At 38.1% G+C, this 23,652-nt stretch overlaps 1 protein-coding gene across 8 annotated transcripts in view; it reads right to left on the reverse strand.

Moving 5' to 3' along the window:
• Window positions 1–2,079: 2,079 nt before the first annotated feature.
• ATP13A5 (ATPase 13A5) overlaps window positions 2,080–23,652 on the reverse strand; it is a 103,443-nt gene continuing 81,870 nt past the window's right edge. For 7 of the 8 annotated variants that reach the window (XM_082728290.1, XM_082728291.1, XM_082728295.1 and 4 more), the window contains 5 exons: window positions 15,608–15,782; window positions 12,635–12,837; window positions 6,438–6,526; window positions 4,024–4,104; window positions 2,080–2,799 (listed from right to left, as the gene is read on the reverse strand). In XM_082728290.1, the coding sequence (XP_082584416.1) occupies window positions 2,539–2,799; window positions 4,024–4,104; window positions 6,438–6,526; window positions 12,635–12,837; window positions 15,608–15,782 (809 nt within the window). In that variant the 3' untranslated portion in view covers window positions 2,080–2,538. The remainder of the gene's footprint in view (window positions 2,800–4,023; window positions 4,105–6,437; window positions 6,527–12,634; window positions 12,838–15,607; window positions 15,783–23,652) is intronic. The other variant, XM_082728293.1, reaches the window with a different exon arrangement.

Below are 23,652 nucleotides of genomic sequence, written 5' to 3' on the forward strand. Positions count from 1 at the left end.
CTTATGATACCAATTCTATCTCCTGATAACCCCCAAAGTGGTCCTCTGGGAGGTGTGAATATCTTCTACCAGGTATCATGATCAAAAATGACCCCTTCAGTTTTCTTCTAAATTAAATTTCCCTTCCCTTTTATGTTTTGCATTCAAGTAAGAGTAAAAAACAAACACCCCCCCCCCAAAAAAAAAACAAAAAGTTTTTTTTAAGATTGTCAAATAGGGATGAGATTGGCAGCAGTTTAATATGTTACTTTTCCCAAGGTGTACTTACTTTTTAATAAAGGATGACTACAGAGGGCAAATCTTACCCAAGGCAGGAGACTTGAGTGTGGTGGGATTACCATGCTAACCAATGGGAGAGGAGAGGGAGTCGAACTGGAGAAGGAGAGGACCTCCTGAGGACCCTCAAGTCAAACATTTCTAGACATTTCCACTCCAGAAGACAGTTATAGCTATGCTATGTCACAAAAGCACTTTTAAATTGAATTTAAGGAAACCTTTTCAGGTAAGTATTCAGACTCCATTGGTTTTTACCCTGAAAGGAAAGCTCACAAAGTTAGTTATCAGTCTTTCCATAAAAATGGCCAGTCTTGATGACGGGCAACTTAAGACTGTACAGTTTGTGTTTCCTATAGGTAATCATTGATAGATGATCATGCTCATTGTGCTTTTATCAAACATTTCTTCCAAAACTATTAAACCTTTCTCTGAGCGTACTTTTAGCAAAGCCAAGTGTAGAGTTCAATTTTATTATGTACCCCCTCCACACAAAAAAATGAGTGAAATAAATATCATCATCTATCAGGTAATAAATAGGTTATTGGAAAAACTGGGTGGGAGAAGCTGTACATTTATTTAATAAAGTTTTTTTAAAAAATCTTTTTATGTCATCTAAATGTCATGGTGTATCAGTTGAATCTCTGATTCTAAAGGTCAAATTACTAATTACAGATATGCCAGTTCAAGGAACTGAGCTGTCATATATTTTAGGTTGACTTACATTTCTTAATCATAATCTAAAAATCTTTTTCATCTTTTGTTCTTTCATTGGTAATCACTAAATGAAACACATTTAAAAATTATCATTCTCCAAAGCTGTGCACCAAAGAAAAGGTTAAAAAGCAAATAAAATGTAAATATAAAGGCTATATTCCTATAGGAATTGGCATTTATGCTACTGGCTTGAATAACATAGTAAAAAATACTATTTAGAGCAATGCATTGCTGAAATGTTAACATTTTTTTCAATCCTAAAGATTCCAGAATCGTGAAGGTGTATGGAATCCATACATCCCACAGTATTTGGCACATAATTGGCACTCATGGGATAGAACTGGCTAACTAATCACCTATGAGCCACTAGAAATCTGTTAAATTGGCAAAATCAGATTTATTTTTATAAAAAATGACTAGTAGTTAATTTAAAATGTTCACTAGGGATATATGTCCTCTCAAGGTCACAGTGAGGTAGATATATATTAAAGGTAATAGTGTGCAGCATATATCTGCAGATTTACCATCCCTGTGGCTATTAAGTGGCCATTAATAACTGATTAAGATAATAAAAAGATGAAATGGAACTTAAGGTTGTTTAGCAGCTTGATAATTGTCATGCTGTAGATACAAACATCATGGGTCCCTTCCCCAGGATTGTTTTTAAGATGAGCAATGCTGATTTTGAGCCCACTTTTCAACTTAGTACTTGAGGTTTAATCTGTCAGTAGCAAAAAGTAAATAGAAGTGCCATGCTTCTTTAAGTGAAAAGTACATTTTAAAAGGTATCCCATTATCTTTGTGATTTACCCAGGATTTTCTTGCTCTCTGAGCCCAAAACCATATACTTTGGAAGATGCCAACATTGGTGGAGTTTGCTTAGATGTAAGTTGTGCCCAAGCCAAGATTATAGACAATTAACAGACATCTCCATCACTCTCCTTAACTACACTACCACAGTTAGTGTTGACTTTTCTGAAGTAAATGTCAATTCTTGTTTCTCCATTAAAGCCATACAAAAGAAGCAAAAAGAGGAATTTTGTGACCTTGGGAAAAGATATGCACATAAATAATCTTTGCAAGTGAATAGAAGATTAAACTTATGATGATTTATTGAGAGAAAGGCTTTTCCCCCAAATTCTTTTATTTCTGGAGGTGCAAATAAAAATATATTATTGAAACTTTCAAACATTAAACTGGTCTTCAATTTTCCTTTGTTCTACCAATGTTCATACTCCTAATTTCACTACCATGAAAACTTGTGCATTTTAGCCAGGATAATGCTATGCAATGTGACTAGTTTATTAGGGGTGGAAAAAAAAAAAAAAAGGTAATCCAGGAAGTGCATTTTTTTTTCCTCAATAGGAGAGAATAGAGTCCAAATAATCATATTTAAAGTTCTCTTTTGCAAGGTTCAGTACATTGAGAAACACCCTTTGAATCATCCAATGGAGAGAGAAAAGATAAGGATAGACTATGATCCATTTTCCATAATGGTTTAGTTTCAGGGAACAAGGAGATGCTGTGAAGCAAGTACGACAATTCTGATTACAGCCTCGTCCAAAAATGCTGTTCTGTGCTTTGGCCTCCCATTTCGAGTTTTGCTCTTGGAATCTGTTCATGGTCCTCATAGCCGAGGTTGATGTAGAATCCATTTTTGCCATCACCTGAATAATCTGTTCTGTGTGTAGGAGGCCAGGTGGGATCTTCTGCCAGCCTTTTTCGCCAGTTTTTATATTGACTTTTAGAAGAGAATCCAAATTCTTTTTTGATCCATAGCCAGAGCTTTTGGTTTTGAAGGATGACATCCTGAGAAATCAGGTAGAGAAAACAACCAAATTATGAGCCTACTTTTCCCTGCAGCCAGGTTGCTCACCGCCGCACTCTGCTCCCCCAGGTCTTCCTATGAGATGTGCTTAGTACTGCTGCTTCTGAAGCAGCTTCTCCTTCCTGCTGTCCCCACGATGTCTAGCAGCTCCCCCTGGTTCTTCCCTTTGAGGAAGAAGAGTGCTTGAGAGAAATCTGCCCAAAGCTTACAGCCTTTCATCTCTACAGATTTTCTAGTTAAATCCTGGCTGCTGATTCACTTAGAATTATTTTAGTGTCAGACTGAAATAATAACAAAATAATGTACTCAAAATCAAGGAAAGAAAAAAAAAATCACTGCTATCTGCCACGTGCCAATTTATCAAATTGTTGTATAACTATTTAAATAAGCAGCATCTCTATTTTTGAATGCATGAGTTGAGTCTAAAATTTCAGATAATACTGAGATAATACCTGATATAATACTATAATGAATACCTTCATACACATAAGTTTTCTTTTTCCTTTTGGGTTATTTAAAAATATATAGGCTCAAAAATGGAATTCCTTAAAGAGTACAAGAAATTTTATACCATTATATACAGTTATGTGTATGGGTGTGTGTGCGTGTGTATGTATTTTTTAAAATTTGGTTGATCCCTTTCCCCAAGGGACTTAGAATACATAAATCTTTTTTTTTTTTACTGTCCCTTTAAAAAAAACAATAGTGCCTGAAACTTTCACTGAGTAGGTGAAGTCATTTAGTGACACTGAGTAGAAGAAAAATGCTATAGAGGAAGACTTTCAAGGGTAAGAATTGACTAAAATGAGAAATGGCTTCCTTTCTCTCTTAATTAAGGAAGCCCTTCTGAAGACAGTTCTTCACTCGAAAGGTCTCATTGAATTTTAGAGCTGGTAGGTCACCTGGTCTTGTCTCTACTAGCTCATGAGAATACTAGAAAAGTATAATATAATGCCTTCATGGGAGATTACATTAGAGTTAATTTAATGTTTTGCTTTCTATGCTACAGATCCTAAAAGCACTTCTATCCAGTCTTTAGAGATTTTAGAATTTCCCCCAAAGAGAGCATGTACAGCTTTTACAAAACCTTAATAACTATCACTTTTGGGGACAAAAGAGGTTGCATTAAAAAACAGGCATGTGTTGAGAATGATACCTTTTTTTCCCCTAGAAAGAAAGTAAGAGATGTACAGAAATCACTTTACCTCTACAAAGAAGGCCACACAGAACTGGATGAGGGCTACCACCAAAACTGAAACCCTCCATGATGTCAGGGTTGGGATGAGCTGTTAAAAAAAGAAATGCTACCTTTATGCTTTGCATATCTTCCATTTTCAAACAAAATATCTTAATGATCTTGTTTATATTAATTAATATATATTTATATTAATTAACTTATATTTGTAACAAGTCTCTGAGCTTGGAGGGTGGGCATGGCTTTCTTCACTTCACGGATGAGGTCAGTAACTTGCCCAAGGATTCAAAGCCAATCAATAAATGGCAGAGCCAGAATGCAAATGAGAATTGACTGCCTCTGGGCCTGTGCTCCCTTAACTGCCTGACAGAGACTTTGGAAAATGTGCTCTCAGTCACACACATGAGACAAAGCACTTTGGAACCTGCGTGTCTCTCTTCATTTTTATCTTTTCAAAAATAAGAAAGAGAATACAAGATGAAGTTGTTCATTTAATAATACTATTACTTCTAATCCTCCCAAAGTAAAATCTACCTGGAGTTCATTCTTTCAGTAAAACTGATTATGAGTAAAACATAAAGGGGAAAGAGATTCAAGTTGCTTTTGAAACTAGGTGGAAATTTTCTGAACAAATGGTCCTAGCACTAAATCTAATGGCTTGATGGAATTTGAACCCACTCAACCCACCTCCTTTTAAGGACTAAAGGGTGCATACTGACCACCAAATAAAATTAGGTAATAGGTGTGAACATTACAACTTCTCATGCTGCATCCATAGCAAGAGACTATTCACACAGAGCCCTTCTGACCCAAAGTAAAGGACGGGGATTGAGCTGCCTTTAGGACTAAACCCACAGACCTTTCACCACGTCTAGAAGCTCACTTGCAACTCTCACCCCTAGTCTGATATGGGGTATTTCAAAGTAACACTTTGTTATTTTTTTCCCCAAGTACAGACAGACTTTCTGAGGTTGTGAGACACAGCCTGGGAGCAGGCTGTCTGGAGAAGGTTGTAAGGTGTGGTAGGGGGTCAGATGCCAGTGGAGAACCTGGCCCTTGCCCTCCCTGTGGCCCCTGCCCTCATCTTGGAGGTCTCTTCTCCATCTCTTGGCTTGGACGGCACCTGTCATATTGCTTTGGAATCATCTGCTTATTGGATGGTCTTCCCTCCTAGTCCCTGAACTACTTGAGAGGGGTGCCCACATATTACCCATCTTTGGAGCCCTAGTGTCAAGCATGCGCTAAAGCTTCATAATGTATTGTAAGTGACTAAATGATCTAGGTTTTCACTTCCTAACTGCGTCTCTGTCCACAGCCTCTCTGGCTCTAGCATGTAGCCTTCCTGCCATCATCTAATTAGTCATCCTTAAAACTCTGCTGAAAAAAACCTGTTTGGATATCTTCAATGACTCCCTGTTGCTTTCAGAAGAGAGCCCAAACTTCCCTGACCCTCTCCATTCAGCCATGCCTTCATCATATTCCACAGCATGGTGCTGCCATCTTTGCCAGTCTTCCAGGTGTTCTGTGAAACAAGTCTGGCTTTTGATTTTTATCTCTGCCACCCTACATTTTTTTGTATTTCCAAGACAAAAGAGATTCTTCCAGCCCTCTCTGCTTGTGCTCAGGCTGTTCTCCTGGTTGGAAATACCCCTACCCTTTACCTAGCAAAACCTAGCCTATCTTCTAGACACAGATCACATTGTGCCTCCTCCATGAAGCCTCCCATGATAGACACAGGCCCCGTGAGAACTCCTCCTTCTTATGTTCTCACTTCTATGTTACACCCTCTTGAAGCATGGGTGGTCTCATGTTACTACATCATCATATCTCTTGGGTGGGACTCATCTTCACAACAAAACTATAGATTGCAAATCAAGAGTCAATCCTCTTTTTTTTTTACTTCTCCCACAAGTCTGGCTCCAAGAATGGATTCAATGACCTCTTGATAAATTTTATTTTAACTCACTGCACCCCAGATTAAATGATGTCCACTGAAATAAAACTCCCTGCAGTCCATGTCTGACAGAGAGAATATGATTGGCCTGTACGTCTACTTTTCCTTACTCCTTACAACTACATCATAAAGGATTTCTACTATATGTTAAAAAAACTAAAATTGAAGAATTAGTTATTATTGTGTTAATAGATTAATTTATTATATTAGTATAACATGGAAGGGTAAAATATCCACACATAGTATTTTAGGTGTGAAGAGATAAATGTCCCTGACTGAAAATATAGATCATCTGAAAACAATCAGAGGGTCGCATATGGGAGAGCCAGGTAAGCTATTTGTTGTTTTAGTAAATGAGAAGAACCTCACAATATTAAAATATCAGAGAGAATATGGTAATAATTAACGGTGCAGATATGGTTCCATCGCACATGTGAGTCACTGAAGATGTGATAATGAATAGCTCTTACCTCCATTCCATGATATATATCTTGAAAGTCAGAAAACAGAATGAAAACTGTGAGACCCAAGGCAGACATCAGCAGAAATGAAAATATATCTGAAGAAACACCAAAACATTATTTTCAGATACTAAATGAATGTTTCATAGAATTTGGCACACACTGCAGAACCAATGATCTCTGTTGGGCAAATACCGGATACATCTTCAGATGTTTTGATATATCCTCATATGCTTTAAAATATGTTCTAATGCTTATAAGACAAAGGCTGTATCGTAACATCTTTCTTTGAAAGGCGAGGTGCAGAAAACTGCCAATTAACTACGGTAAACTCCATAAAGGAGTCACGTCAGCTGAGAAGTCCAGGGGGGCTAGGACACCCCGCAGGGACCAGCTCATGTAAAAGGTCCCCAGAGAGGCCCTAAATCACTGCACAGCTAGTGAGTCGTGCCTGAACGGAGAGTCAGTCCCCTCAGCACCACTTCATTCTTCCTTGTTGCCTAGAGAATAAGGTCCAGGGTCTTCAACTGATGTTCAAGGCCTTCCCCAATTCGATTTCAATCTGCCTTTCTGATCTGCTCTCTGATGGCTCTTCCTTATGTGTCTTAGGGAAGTTAAATCACATAGCTGCCATTTCCACGGAGGCCTTTGTTGACAACATACACTGTGTAGGTGATATTTTTCCTGTCTTGGCAAGTCCCACTTTTTCTTAAAAAAAGCCAATTCAGATACCACTTTTTTAAAAAGACTTCCCCAGCCTCTCTTACAAAGTTTTATTTCGTATGGTTATGGACCACTCTGCTTTGCCTGATCTTCCTTTATGAATCTACTAGACTGTAACCACTTAAAAGTGTCTTTGTATGTGTTTTTCTAGGACTCTGAATGGAAAGAATGAATGGAAAGAATGAGCAACTCTCCTGTACATCTGCTAGGTTCTTTCTCTCCAACCAGCCCAAATGGCTTTGCTTTGGGGAGCTAAACTTCCCAGGATGCAATGTATCAGCACCACTGTTCTTAACCCTCCACACCTCCCAACACCTGTGTCCTCAGAGCTCTTGGGCACTTTGCAGATGGTGCCTTAGAAATGTTTTTGGTAAGATTAGCATCTCCAGGCCAAAAGAGCAGCATTTCATTTGTGTTGCCATGACATAAATGACTCTTACAAGTGTTAAAATTCATAAACAAACAAGCAAAGTAGGTTTTCTCTTATATTCTCTCCACCTCATTTATTCCAGTATTTATGGTCTGCCAGCCCCCAACTCTATATAGGCCGCTATAACCAGAAATCAGAAGTAACTGCCCGTCTACTGCTGGCCCTATTCTATTTTTTTTTTAAGATATCAGAGTTCTGTTTTCACCCTTGTGCCCAACGTGTGCCCACATACTCTTCCAAGCTTCACTTTATTTATTTATTTATTTATTAAAATTTTATTTGTTTATTTGACAGAGAGGGACAATAAAAGAGAGAGCACAAGTGGCAGCGGGGGTGGTGGTGGGCAGCAGAGAGAGAGGGAGAAGCAGGCGTTCCACTGAGCAGGGAGCCTAATATGGGGTTCCATCCCAGGATCCTGGTATCATGAGCTGAAGGCAGATGCTTAATGACCCAGGTGCCCCAAAGCTTCACTTTAGATACACAACTAGATGCAGCACCTCCCAGAAGAATACTCAGGCTTGCATGGAAGAGGTGTGAGGCAGACAGAAGAAAAGCAGGAGCTGCAGGATTGCTTATTTCCCAAAATAAAGTGACCTGAATACCTTGCTGATAAGAAGAGCCCAGAAAAGGGGCTGTATGGAGTTTTCATTTATTCCATTGTCTCCATGTCTCAGGGACCCAGCTAGTGGGAAAAAGAGGATGCCCCCCAAACGTCCAAGCTGATGAAGGTCTGGTCATCACAGGAACCAACTGAGTGCTATGCACATCACATTGTCCTTAGACTGACGATCTGAAAACCAGGCCAGGTGGGTGCACAAATGACCATTGTGGAAGCAAATGCTTAAGACCTTCATTTAATTCAGCTTTGATTAGAAAACATAATGAGGAACCAGATGAATGTTGCCTCCCCTGATCAATCGTTACTGATGAGGAAAGTTAAAACTCTTTTTACATAGGTAATTTGGAAAGACAAGTCCTTGGCAAGGCACTACAGATTGTTTCCAGACCATATTTATTCCACAAATATTCACACCTACTTCCATAAATATTAAATTTGTATTTTTTTCTATATCTCGTCATCATAAAGTTGATCTCCTGTCCAAGGTTATTAAGACAGGGACAAACTTGTCTTTTTTTTTTCCCAAGATTTTATTTATTTATTCGACAGACAGAGATCACAAGAGGCAGAGAGACAGGCAGAGAGAGAGGAGGAAGCAGGCTCCCCGCTGAGCAGAGAGCCCAATGTGGGGCTCGATCCCAGGACCCAGGGATCATGACCTGGGATTATAGAATGTAAATAATTCTAAAATTAGTTTAATGTAGTAAATGTATGTTTCTAATTTAGAAAGAGGAATAAGGCTTACTTTTCTAATATCTATGACTTATTTTGAAAATTAGAGGTTACAGGTTGTGCCATGGGATGGCATAACTGTAGTAAATTCTCTAAAGCAAAAGTTTTATAGACTAGATTTTCTGATCATGATAATGAAAGTAAAAATTATTAATCAAATTTAAATGAAAAATCCTTTCCAACATAGAAATTTAAAACAAAATTCTAAACATCTCTTGGTCAAAAAGGAAATCAAGTCCATTTCATTTGTAAGCTACTGATAAGAAGAGTAGTAAGAGAATGAAAACAAAATCTCTTCCCACTTGAAGATGAAAAATTGCTATTCTTAAACTAGTGGGTCAAAGAAGAAATTCAATCATAATTAGACACATGAAAATGTAAAGAATGTAACCCAAAATATATTTCTTGATCTTGAATGCTTTTCTAATTTCATAAAAATAAAAGAAAATGCATATATTATAAAGACAATTCAAACATTACAATTTTTTTCAGACAAAGTAAGAAGGGGGAAAGAATGGGAAAAGCAAAAATTAACAAGTTAGAAAATGGAAGACAGAATTATTAAATTTTAAAGAAAACCAATAAAAATACATTTCCGCTAAGAATAAATGAAACCAGGGAAATCGGAGGGGTAGAGGAGAGACTGTGGACTCTGAGAAACAAACTGAGGGTTTTGGGAGGGAGAGGGATGGGAGAGATGGATGAGTCTGGTGGTAGGTATTAAGGAGGGTCCGTATAGCATGGAGCACTGGGTGTGGTGCATAAACAATGAATCTTGGGACACTGAAAAATAAAATTAAATTAAAAAAAGAATACATGATGAAACATAAGACATACATGATGAGAACATTAAAAGTTAGAGAAGGCATTAAAGTTAAAAGAAAATGCCACTCAAAATCTGATGCTAAGGTTTGATAATCTCGATGAAATAGAATTATCCAGATCCCCCCCCAAAATTATTATTTTAAAAACAGTTTAAAAATAAAATAACTTAAATCAATTCTTTAAAAAAAAATCTTTCAAAGGAAGGATTTTGAGGCAGATGATATTACTGGGTTCTTGCAAACTGCCAAGGAATAGACAATTCCTATCTACAAAGTACTTTTTCTGGGAAAGAAAAAGTCGAAGAGTTTTCAAATCTAATACTCATACCTAACAAAACACTGCACAAAAACATCAGACCAATCCAATATAAAATACAGACATTAAAATACTATAAAATTCAATTTAGTAAGAGTATAATCCACCACAAATAAGTAGGGTTTGCTCAAGAATATGAAGATAATTTAATAATAAGTTTATTAATATAACAGATTCTAACAATGGGTCAAAAGGAAAAAAAAGGCATCATCATCTCAGTAGGTGATGGGAAGACATTTGATGAAATACATCTCCTGTTCTTGGTTTATTTCATGGAAATAAAAAGGTATTTTCTTTACATGAACCAATATTTGAAATCATATTTACAGGTGAAAACAACTGAAGTATTTTTATTAAGGAGTAGAACTTTTTGCTACCAACACAATTATTTAATATTATCCTGAAAATTCTGGACTGTATACTAAGACAGAAAATATAAATAAGCAATATAATTACTGGAAAAGAAGAAGAAGCATTACCTGCAGATGATATTAATTATCTTTCTAGAACACTCAAGAATCAAGGAGTAATTGCAAAGTTCAAAAAGCGTTCTAGATAGAAAATAAACAACACTATAACTTTTACAGGTATTAGTGATAACCAGTTAAAAAAATGTGATGGGGGGCTGGGTGGCTCAGTGGGTGAAGCCTCTGCCTTCACCTCAGGTCATGATCCCAGGGTCCTGGGATCGAGCCTTGAATTGGGCTCTCTGCTCAGCCGGGAGCATGCTTCCTCCTCTTTCTCTGCCTGCTTCTCTGCCTACTTGTGATCTCAGTCAGTCAAATAAATAAATGAAATCTTTTTATAAAAAAATGTTTAAAAAAATGTGATGGGAAAAAGTCACTCACAATATAAAGAAAAATATTAAAAAACACAAAATAAGTTTCTTAAATGTTCAGGATCTACAACAGAAAAAACAATAAATATTTACTGAACGATGTAAAAAAAAAAAAAGCATGAACAAATAGAGAAGGATGGCATGTTTTTAAATGTGAGGACTAAATTGTGTTAACAAATAATTTTTTCCCAAAGTATCAGAATTCAGAAAGGGATTTTTTTTTAAACCTTACAGTTTGTTATAGAGTTTATCTGGAAGGATGAATAAGCAAGAAAAGTAAGAAATTTTTGAAAAGTGAAGAGTAATGAAGATATGCCAATCTTACTATTCATTAAAATTTATTATAAAACTATAGCTAAATGAATGAAACTATAATTTTTAGATCAAGAATAGACTGTTACATTAATGAGACAGAAAAGATAGCTTAGGAACTAGTTAATTATATAAAAATTGATTTGTAGGTATATAGCATATATAAATATAATATAGGGGTGCCTGGGTTGCTCAGTTGGTTCAGTGCCAACTTTGGGTTTTGGCTCTGGTCATGATCTCAGGATCCAGGCCCGACATGGGCTCTGAACTCAGTGGGGAGTCTGCTTGAAGTTCTTCCACCTTCCCTCTCCCTTCCTCTGTTCTCCTTGCTCCTACCCCCACAGTCTCTCTTCCGAGAATAAATAAAAATAAAATATTTAAATATAATATAAAAACTCACATAATATAAATTATGTATATAATAAAGCCATACATATACATGAATATGTATGTATGCTAAGGGTGGCATTATATTTAATTAAGAAATAAATGATCCAAAGAAATATTAAGTAATAAAATCTTCTGGGAAAACTAGTAATTACTTGAATAAAGTAGTTTGAGTTCTCAAACTATATGCCACTATTAACATTAGATTTAAAAAAAGAATGGATTAAAAAATATAAATAAGCAATTCAGAAAAGAAATGTTTAATCATATGAAAATATGTTCATCCTCACTGGTGACTTAAGAAATGCACAGAATGGTTAAAGTAACTTGTCCAATGTTATGAAGCTACTAAAGAGGTCAAGTTGTATCTGAATTGATTAGAAGGTCTTCTACATGGTCGCCTGTGTAGCCCAGTCGTTTAAGTGTCTGCCTTGAGCTCAGGTCATGATACCAGGGTCCTGGGATGGAGCCCGCATGGTGTTTCCTTCTCAGTGGGGAAGCTGCTTCTCCCTATCCCCCTACCCTTTCTCCCACTCATGTACTCCTTCCCACTTGTGGACTCTCTCTCAAATAATTTTTTTTTTAAAGAAGGTCTTACAAAATACCTTGACATATACAAATGTGCTTTAAATCGTTCTTGATGACTCACAATGGTTCAGGACTCACGTGACTATTTAATAATGCATGTGTTTATCTGCCAATGAGGAGGTTACTGCCCAATCGTCTACCACCTATGAAATGTCCTTCAATACTCAATTTAAAAAAAATTTAGAGCAGAATTATATTTTTAATGACAAGGCAAAGCTGAGAAAATAGAGAAAACTGAATAAAATAATGAAAAATGTGGATAACTAGAAGGGGAACTTAGAAGAATGAATCAAGTCAAAACAGCATTATACAACCAGTAGAAATGCCAGCGCTCCATTTTGGCGTTCAGCCATCCCTTCACCACCGACCTGGGACTCTGGGAGGGTGGGGAAACGGAAAGAAAATGTGAAAAGAAAAATTAAACTTCATATACTCACAGTTTGTGTAGATGGGTTTTCGAAATGGCTTTCCCTTAGAAAAGATAAACGCCACCGTGATGCAGTTGATGGTGGTGATGGGCCACAGTGTGGTACTCTCAAAACTTAAAATTGAACCAGGAATCAGAGTCGCATTTCCAGTCCCATTTCTCTCCAAACTCACATTTGTTGAGAAATTACTTTGGTTGTCCAGAAAGCACTTACTACAAAAGAATTGCCAGCATTTATGGGATCTTTTATTCTATTTTTATCAGGTGGTACGAAAAAAAAGTTTATCACTACCATGGGATCTCAGCTTTCAAATTGCTCCAGCCAGTAACCACCAGAACATATTTTGTTCACTTTTTGCAATGACAAAGCGGAAATAAAATTTAAAACAAGTCAAAATTATTCTTTGTCTAGCATTCCATTTAGAACAAGTGATCTGTCTTGAAAGGACTTGGATGATAATTTTCTATGGCATTCCTTTCAATTCAGAATGAATGAACCATGGCTATCTGCGTGTGTGTGTTTGTCTGCATATATGGTTAGGTGTGTTGTCACACGTGTGCCTGTATGCGTTAGAGTGAGCGTGTGTGTGTGTGTGTGTGTGTGTGTGTTGTTTTCTCTTCTGTGGACGAATGTAAGCCCACTGACTCAGGCCCTCAATTTGAATCTGCCCACTCTAATCCACTCTCTTACTGAGGATCCAAATATGACCCTCTCCTGCTTCTGAGTGTCCATGGCTCTATTTTGCTAATAAATTAAGTTCCAGCTTCTCAGGCAAGCTCAGAAGATCTGTGTACTCTGGTCTCTATCGGCCTTCCTTCCCTTATCTTTTGACAGTCTTCCTATGCTCCTTATATTCCAAACATAGGAATATTTTCTGTTCCCCAAATATCACAGTTTGCACACATCTGGGTCATGTACTCCATTCCCTCTCCACCCCTTTATCTGAAAGGCTTTGTCTTTAGTTCACTGGCAAGCATAACTACCAGACTCCATTCTTGCCTCTAGCACTGAATTTAGCTCACTGTTTTGCAATTATTCATTTGCATATTTTTATTTTCCATCTCAGGGATGAGAGTTCCTTGAATATGAACTGTCTCTTTTGGTTTTATTTTGTTATTGTTTTACTCAAATTTACAAATCCTTAGCACCTAGCGCAGATATGCCACAGAATATTTGCTCAGAAAAGTGCTTAAGCGATGGGTTTTCCCAGTCCAGATTGATCTATTAGCAATATTCATTTTTTTAAATAATCAAACTTACAAATTAGTTTCTATCCACTTTCTTGTTCAGCTTGAAACTTTTTACTCCTATAACTTGTTATAGATGAAATTAGTTCCCAAAAAATAGACTTAAGTCTTTTAATCCTTGGTTCCTTAGGGTACTGAGATGTGCTTTCCATAGAGCAGAGGTTCAGTGACTATTTGCTGAATACATTAATCATCAGTAGCCACAAAGTGTTTTTTCACAAAGGTGACAGATAGACCAGAGGCCTGAATTATAGAGTTTAACATAAAAGTGTATCTAATCTGTTATACTTACATTGCAGATAAGAAAGTTAAGGCATAGCATAGCATAGCCGTTAGTGATAGAGGCAGGACTACCTATCTATCACCCTTGGGGCTATACGTTCTTGTCCTCCAGATTCAATCAGAATATTATCTCTGAGTACACACACTCCAATTAGGAGAAAAATCTTGTTTTGAGAAAAATCTGGTTATGAATTCTCACTTCAAGTAATACTTGAATTTCTGAATTTAGGATCTCAATGACAATCTTGGACATCATTTGATAGTTTTTAATCTTTCACTGATTCCTGGGGCTCGGCTCCTTCAGGATCACAGTGGAGTGTGTGTAAAGGAGTTTGTACAAGCCTTACTTCAAAAAGAGATGCTCCTTTTCTGCCTTTCCTTTGGAGGTCAGGCAGGTTTTGTCAGAAAAAGCAAAGTTTGAATATCTATGGCATAGTTCACTACATTTTACCCTTAATTTACAGTTAAAGACTTACCCTAAGTCTAGTGTTCAGTTAAGTCAAAAAAATGGTACCATCTACTAACACATTATTCATTTGAAAAATGTAAATAAATTTAAACAAATATATCTGGTAAAACAGGGGTCAGCTTACTACAGCTCATTAGGTCAAATCCAACTCAACACTTCTTTTTGTAAATAAAGTTTTTTAAATTAACATATAACATATTATTTGTTTCAAGGGTATAGATCTGTGATTCATCAGTCTTACACAGTTCATAGCACTCACCATAGCAAGTACCCTCCCCATCTTTGTATAAACGAAGTTTTATTGGAACATGGTCACACCTACTTTTTTACACATTGTTTGTGGCTGCTTTTCACTACAACAGTAGCACTGGGTAATTACAACAGAGATTGTCAGGTCCACAGAGCCTAAAATGTTTACTCTCTGACCCTCCACAAGAAACATTTGCTGACCCCTGGTCTATATGATCTCCAAACCACCAGGGAATGAGTACATTCATTCAGTCAACCAATGGTTGGGTCTACACATCAACAACAAATGTGAAGATCTTTTCCCATCCACTGCACATGGCTCACCCCAGGACTCTACCCATTAACTGTGTTCTGTGTTCTATCTGGTCATTGATATTTTGCAGTGTGGAGACACAACTTTTGTTAATTAAAAAGTTACGGACTGGGGAGAGGGACAAACCATAAGAGACTCCTAAACTCAGGAAACAAATTGAAGGTTGTTGGGGGTCAGGGGACGGATAGGGTGGCAGGGTTATGGACATTGGGGAGGGTATGTGCTATGGTGAGTGCTGTGAATTGTGTAAGACTGATGAATCACAGACCTGTACCCCTAAAGCAAATAATATATTATATGTTAATAAAATAAAAATTAATTAATTTATTTATTAAGGGTATATGTGCAAAACAAGTTGTACAATGACATTGCGGACTCATTGTATCACCTTCAGAAAGGAAAACTAAAAAACTGAACTTTACCTGTATCTGTAGACCTCACAATACCAGGGCTGCTGCTTCACATAGAGAAATGCACAGATTTGCACAATGCAGGTGAAACAGGTGTTCAAAAAGACTGAGAGCAGCAAAGGTGGAGAAAGGAGCTGTCCTGCCGGTCGGTAAGAAGCCAGCTTTGGGTAGGCATGAGTTGAACTCACTGAAAAACAAATGCATTTTCCCCTATTATGATTTCATTATTGACAGTAAAAATTGGGATGCATCTTATCTCAAGACTTGCATTAGGGTTCAGAGTCAGCAAACATGAATGAGGCTTTATATCTAGATAAGCACATTGCCTAGGTGCATATCCAATGCTACCAGTCCTTGCCTCTTCCATGTTTTGTTTCACCTTCAGAAATGAAAACCAATAGGTTTAAAAGTTCTGCTAATTATACATTTACCATGTTTCATGGTGCAAATATTTTCTCCATAACCAGACTGACCAGGAACAGTAGGTAAAATAGAGTGTGGGCTTTCACATGAAAAAGCAGTACTATGATCTCTCAGTAGAGGTGGGAAGGTGGGGAGTTAAGAAGAGGAGCATAAAGGTCGCCTGGGCGGTTCAGTCAGTTAAGCATCTGCCTTTGGCTTAGGTCATGATCCCAGGGTCCTGGGATTGAATCCCCTGTCAGGCTCCTTGCTCAGCAGGGAGCCTGCTTCCCACTCTACCTGCCTCTCTCCCTGCTTGTGCTTGTGCTCTCTCTCTGAAAAATAAATGAATAAAATCTTAAAAAAAAAAAAAAAGTGGAGAATAAGAGGCATCAGGCTAGACTAATCTTTATATACTGGTGATTTTTTTTTTTTAAAGCACTCATTTTATTATTCATTCAGTCAACATTCTCTAAGTACTTCAGTGTACCAGGATAGATGCTAAAGGTGTGTTCTGTTCCATCCTGGTTAAGTCCTAAGTGGAGAACTGTTAGAACACATTACACCTGGTCAGGGAAAAGAGTTCATAACATAAACTTGCTTCCAGATGAGAGTGTTAAAATGTATTATAGTTTTGATCCTAAGGTGTTATTTTTTTTTTTTAATTTAAAGGTTTGACAATAGGCAAAGGTTAAATAGAACAACTATAAATAAGAATAGATGACTGCATTCTTCTTAGAAGCCACATATTCTAACAAGCTGATGAAAACGGAATGTACTTTACTTCTTAGTGCATCACAGGAAAGAAGCATGGAAAGGTCAGGAATTAGATACAATGCATTCAAAGGTTTACATTATAGTCGGGTTTCAGTTCTTATCTTCAGTTCTTATCTATTGCCTTTTCCTTTTTTATAGCTGATCACTGGTTTCTTTGATGTAAAGAAGAAAGTAGGGTATATATGATTAGGTTTGTGTTCATGAATGTAAGGGCAAAGCAGTAGGAGCAGGTGTCCAGTTTGGGATGATAACACTCTAAAGTAGGTCTTCAGTTTTCTCAGTGGGTTCTCAGGTAATCACGTGGACCTTCTGGTACTTCATTTTCTCATGCAGAAAGTGAATGTGTAGGAATGTCTAAATGGTCTCCAAAGTCTCTCCTGACTCATTTACTCTAAAGCTCTATAACTATCTAAGGCTTTAGCTTTACCAATTTAATCAGTGTTTCCCCAGGAGGATGCTAGGCTATAGACCATGGGGTATGCAGAGATGAAGAGACATCTCATTTGCCCTGAAGAGCTTGAATTCTGATGGAAAAACACAGATGGGTTGTGTCATAAAGAATTTGGCCAGCCTTTATTCCTAGATCCTAGGATGTATCCTCTAAACTGTTGGGATTTCTTGAGTTGACAAAACTGTCTTTTTATTCATGGTAGCCCTGATGGTTTATGCAAACAAGATCACAGATGGTGGGCCCAAAGAAAGTTGGTGATGAAATGATGACTCAGGATGGAACTGGCCATCCCACAGAAAAAGCTAGAGATTGTGATCAACCTCATGGCCAATGATACAACCAAACATGTCTACATAAGAAAAACCCAATAAAAATTCTAGACAAGACACCAAAGTTCAGGTGAGTACTGTTTGGTAATACTCTGCATATTGTCGCCATGGATGTGCCAGGAAAGTAGGGCAAACGGACACCCCAGGAAGAGGAAGAGGACAATGGAGGTGTTGAGATCCTCCCACCATGGGATCCTTTCACCAGACCTCACCCTGTGTGTCTTTCCCTTCGGCTGGTTCTGATTTGTATCCCTTTGCTATAATAAAACTGTAATCCTATGTAGACCACTTTCCTGAATTTTGTGAGTTATTGATATGAATTACTGAACCTGAGGAGAAAATGAGAACCCCTACATTTGCAGCCAGCTGGTCAAAAATGTGAATGGGACCCAAAGCTTATGGCTGAGGTCTGAAGTAAGGACAGTCTTAAGGACGTTATGTCCTTAACTTGTGAAGTTTGGCATCACTCTGGGTAGCTGGTGTGAAAAGTCATTGCATGGCATGCAAGGAAGGGGCACACAGTGTGGCCTCTTGTCAATGCAAAGAGACTGCTCTGGCCACAGAAGGCAGGGGGTGCCATGCTTGGAGTTTTTTCCACGTTCCTATACTCAAGGATGAAGATGGCTACAGAGTGCATGAAGAGGCTGTGGGTGATGGAGAGAGGTGCAACTATATCTCTATGCATTTGGCTCTACCTCTCCAGTCCTCCCTTTTTCAGATGCTCACTGAGTTTCTGACTTTTCTATTACCCAGACACCATACTGGCTTGAATTATTGGCCTCATGGTGGTAGAGTGCACTTTACCAGCCTTTAATTTCGGTTTCACTGTGTGATTTTCTGAGGCCAAAGCAATGTTTTCAGAGGTTTCAGGTGTGCTTGTGTGCCCAGCCTCACTCTCTGTGATCACAATGAGAGCATGCCCAAGTCTGTCATTCCATCCTGGCTCCAGAATGAAAAATGTGGAGCAGACCTGAATGAAACCCATAGCCTGGACCAAGACTACCTGATCTACGTCCTAAAGCTGATCCGATTCAACTGACCTAGATGTGCTGAATGACAGTCTATCTACAGAGCAAGAGTGGGTATTGTAAGCCACATAATTTTGGGGAGAGGTTTGTTATACAGTATTATTGTGGCAATAGCTGATTGAAGCAGAGTCCTTACATAATGATTATTTTAACCCTTTCTATATTAAAAATTCTAATGCTTTCTGATAGAGAATCTGAATATCTGATCACACACACACACACACACAATAAATAAATAAAAGACTAGCATTTTAGGGCCCCTATTATGTTCCAGAGGCTCTGCGAAGTGTCTTACAAACATTATTTCATTAAAAAGCAATGCAAGGGGCACATGTATGACTCAGTCAGTTAAGCAACCAACTTGTGATTTCTTTTCAGGTCATGACCTCAGAGTTGAAAGATCGAGTCCTGCCTTGAGATCTGTGATGGGCATAGAGTCTGTTTCGGATTATCTCTCTGCCCCCCTACTCCCGCCTCTCTCTGACCCTATCCCTTGCTCATTCTCTCTCTCTCAAAAAAAATAATAATAATAATAATAATACATTTTTTAAAGTAATACAAAATAGGTATTTCAGTTTTATTTTACAAGTGAAGAAAGTGAGGTTCAGAGAAGTAGGGTACCTTATTTAAAGACCCATAGTTGGTGAGCAACAGGGTGATAATATCAATTTAAGCCTGCCTATTTATAAAGCCCCCCATTCTCTGCTCTATAGCACATTGCAGTAGCATGGATTTCCTGAACTGAAAAGGATAAAATGAGGAGCACTACAATGCCAACTTGTTATTTCTCAGCAGCCAGAACTTTTCTGAATAGTCCAGGTTTCCTTAAAATGGTGATGATATATGTTATCATACTGTATGCAGAGGAATGTAAGCCTGTGAAGTGCTCTATTTCATTCAGAATTAATTATTCCCTCCTCTGAGTTTCCACAGCCCATTACTCATTTTGCTGCTATGTAGTGAGAATGTCTTGCATTAAATCCAGTCATTTACACATGCACTCAGCAGACTGTGAGCTCCCCGAAGGAGGAAACTCTGTCTCAGCCCACTGTCTGTCCCTCACTGAACCTGGTACAGGGCCTGCTAAGTAGGAAGACATTTTCAAAGTCTACTTTTTAGTTGTTCAGCATCATTTGGATATAAGGTAGGCATGCTTTTCCTAAACAGTTGGCTTAGCTTTATATAAAGGACACTTCAAGTCATGTACATCAAATTTTCAGAGGTTCCCAAACCCACCTAAACTACATGCAAAATTTTGAATAGGCTTCATGAGATTTTTAAGGTGAAAAGATCTATGTCTTCATGAGATTCTCCAAAGGGACCAAGACCCCAAAAATGTGAGGAGTCCTTGAAGCACTGATGGAATTTATGTAAGAGAGGCATTTATATAATGGATGGGTTCCCTCCCACAGTCTTCTCTGGACACTGTCTCCATCCATATGCTGGAGTGGTTGGCCTAAATCGAGCTAAATTACATGACCTCATCTTTATTTACAGAAAGGACTGGCTTAGAAGTGGACATTTTACCCAAGTTAGGTCCATAAATTTTCTCTCCAAAATATTTGCAAAGGAGACACTGAGAGGCAGAGCTAATTAGCTGTCCAAAGACAAACAGAAAGGTTATGGAGGTTCAATAGCAGAGTCACCATTTAGGGTCATTTGCAAGGTGAATGAGTAGAAGTCATACAAAAACAGTAAGAATAGAAAGAAGAAGAAAGAGATAAGATGGCCTCTTGGAAATAAAAAAAGGTGGCCTCTGTTTTCTATTCTTTAGTGCTCTAGACCTGCTCTGACCCTAGGTGCTTCTGAGTTTCTATTCTCAGATTTTTTTCTTTTGAGAATTATGTTCTTAAACATCCCCCTACTTCTTTTTTCTTGATCTAATTTGAGTGGGTTTGTTAAAAAGAGTAGAGATGCAGCTAGAACAATTTCCTTTTATAATGACTTTGGTAACTTTTAGGGTCAAATTGGGCTTTAAGACATACATTTTCTTAATTGAGTTCTCTGACTTCATTTTACTTTTCTCCTTGATTTCCCTTTAACATATTATATCTTGTCTTATTAGCTGCTTTTGTGTTGCCTTAAAACCTATGGAAACAAGACAAAGTATATATAGATAAGCAAGTACCTAAATTAATTAAATATATTATAGTGTTATCTTTGTCCTATACTAATTCAGGCTTGAGGTCAAAAGCCCTAATCCTGGAACCTGGAAAGGCAGGCCGCTTGGTGAGTGTGATTTTACATTAATCATTCAATTGCCAATGACTACTAACATCCACAGATGAATGTCCACAGTTCTCAGCCTGGAAGTCAAGTTCTGTGATCTGATCTGACTCACCTTCTCTAATTTTATCTCCGGCTGTTTTTTTTTTGTTTTGTTTTGTTTTTCACATATCCTACAGTATGGTCAAATTGAAAAACTCATGTTCTAGCTCTCTCTTGATCATGCTGCTTCATTCTACTTGAAGTACCCATCCTTTAGGAAAAGATTTTTGAAATCCGTCCTTCTTTTTCTATTCTGATGCAAATGTTACTTCTTCCATGAATCAGTCCTTAGTATTTCTCTCTTTTCTCCGTTGCTAGCTCTTCCCTAACCCCAGATTTTCAGCAACAATCTCTCCTTTCTGAACTTCCAAAGCACCTGTTGTTTCTCTCTCACTCTCACCAAGGTGCCTGCCTTTTTAGGTTCCCACATTAGGGCTTTTGACCTCAAGCTTAAATTAGTATGAAACAAAAACAACACCATCATGTATTAATTAACTTATGTACGTGCTTATCTATATATAGCCTGTTTTGTTCCCACAAGATTTTATAATCTCTCCTTTCTCTGAGCTCCCAAAGTATGCATTGTTTTCTGGCACTTACTACTTTTGACTTGCATTTCCTTATTCATGTATGTGAATCCCCCACTAAACTGTAAACCTCAGTGATCAGGCTTTTTATGTCCCAGACACACCTATGTGCCTAACACATAGTAGAAGATGAACACATCTAAGAGGATATTAAATGGGGCTTTTCCTTTGTTTGGGCCTTTCCTTGCTGAGCCTTATATTTGCTGACCATGAATGGTAAACGCTAACTGAATGAAAAGAGAGATGACAGCCTGTTTCTAATGCACCCACTCAGAGGGATCCATACTGGTCCCTCAACTGTAAGCACGCCCCTAACCCCAAGCAATTACCTATGGGCAGGATATATAAAACTACAGAAATTAAGATATTTTTTTTTAAAGATATTATTTATTTATTTGATAGACAGAGATCACAAGTAGGCGGAGAGGCAGGCAGAGAGAGATAGGGAAGCAGGCTGCCTGCTGAACAGAGAGCCCCATGCGGGGCTCAATCCCAGGACCCTGAGATCATACCCTGAGCTGAAGGCAGAGGCTTTAACCCACTGAGCTACCCAGGCGCCCCTAAGAGATTTTTTATAGGGAATTGTGAAGAGTAGCGAGAACTGTGATTTTCTTCCTGGCATCATTCCAATCCAAAATGAGGGGTGGTCATAAGAACCCCTCCAGGAGAGACCTGAAGTATTTGGGGAGGCGGAGATTAGCTTGCTCATTCTGGTTACAATACCAGAGGGAAAGACAGATGGCAGCAGTGAGAGCAGGCTATATCCACTATCTGGTAGGTCAGGTAGAAACAATGGAAATGAGCCAGGCTAGAGTTGTCTCGGAAGGACTCTGCCCAGTGTGGGTAGAGGGCCGAGCAATAGAAAAAGGCTTCAAGTGCATACTATTAGAAGGCAGCTCCTCAGAGGAATCCTGAGGAGTCAGAGAGGGAAAGCACCACCCATGTCAGGGAGTAGTCTAGTCCAGAGTAATTTGCAGGAATTTCTGAAGAGCCCAAGAACTCATCAGTGAGTCCCATGCCAATTTAAATCAATGATACTGCTTCAGCAATATTGAATATTTTAAAGCAATATGTATGATTTACTTGTGAACATGAATTTTAGATGGCTGCCATGTTAGAGGACACTTGATAGGACAGATTAAAACACCCCCATGTAAGTAAAAAGTCATTGGCTCTTGTTGCTCCTAGAGTCCCTGAAGCAAGAGTGGAGAGTAAGCAACACAAGCAGAGTAGAGACCATGGCCTTCTCTCCCATTGCTTGCTCCAAGGTCAGGCTTGATCTAGAGGAAGAAAAAGTCTGAACTGGATGAAAACATGAAATGTTAGCTTACAAAGTCTAGACTAATGTCTAAAGATGAGATCATTTTAATACCTGATACTGACCAGGAAATGATCTGCCTGTGGGATGACTGGGCTTGCAGTAATGGAAAAACAATCGTCATTGAAAGCAGAGGATAAAAAAACAAACACTGAGGTGTGTGGGTGACTCAGTCAGTTAAACATCCAACTCTTGATTTCTTCTCAGTGTTGTGAGACTGAGCCCCTCATCAGGTTCCCTCCAGCTCAGAGCCTGCTTGAGATTCTCCCTCTTCCTCTTCCTCTGCCCCTCCCCCATCTCTTTCTCTCTTTCTGTTTTTCTATCTCTCTCTCTCAAACAAATAACTAAATAAATAAAATCTTTAAAAAATACCCCAAACACACTATTCATATTTTTGGATTTCTAATCAATCTACTTGTACTTAGTCTAATTCTGTTCAAGGGTTCGCTGAGTTAGCCAGTCATTTCAAAAGAAGAATAAAAGACTAGGTGCAAGGTGATAGCATTCATGTTGTGACATGGGCTTACAGTGTGTGGCACACTGCTGTACACGTCACATGCATTGTTTTGTCTGATCTTCTCAACCCTAGGAGGACATCTCATATCAGGAAATTATTTCATGAATAGTTTGCCAAAGTTTGCAAAGATAGGGAGTGATCGAAAATGGCCATGGCCTTCTCCACCATGCTATTGCCTTCTAGCTTAGCTCCTAGAACTTCCTGGTGTATTTTTGTTTTTTGTTTTTTTTTTAGCATCATCGACCATGTTCACAAATAAATCATACAAATTACTTAAAAATGTCCAACACTGCAAAAGCAATATCACCAATTCAAAATGTTCCAGTCGTGTGACTATTAATAAAACACAGAAAATATGTTAATGGACTATGAATATATATTTC

This window comes from Mustela nivalis (assembly GCF_964662115.1).
Source record: "Mustela nivalis genome assembly, chromosome: 1".
Classification (NCBI taxonomy): domain Eukaryota; kingdom Metazoa; phylum Chordata; class Mammalia; order Carnivora; family Mustelidae; genus Mustela; species Mustela nivalis.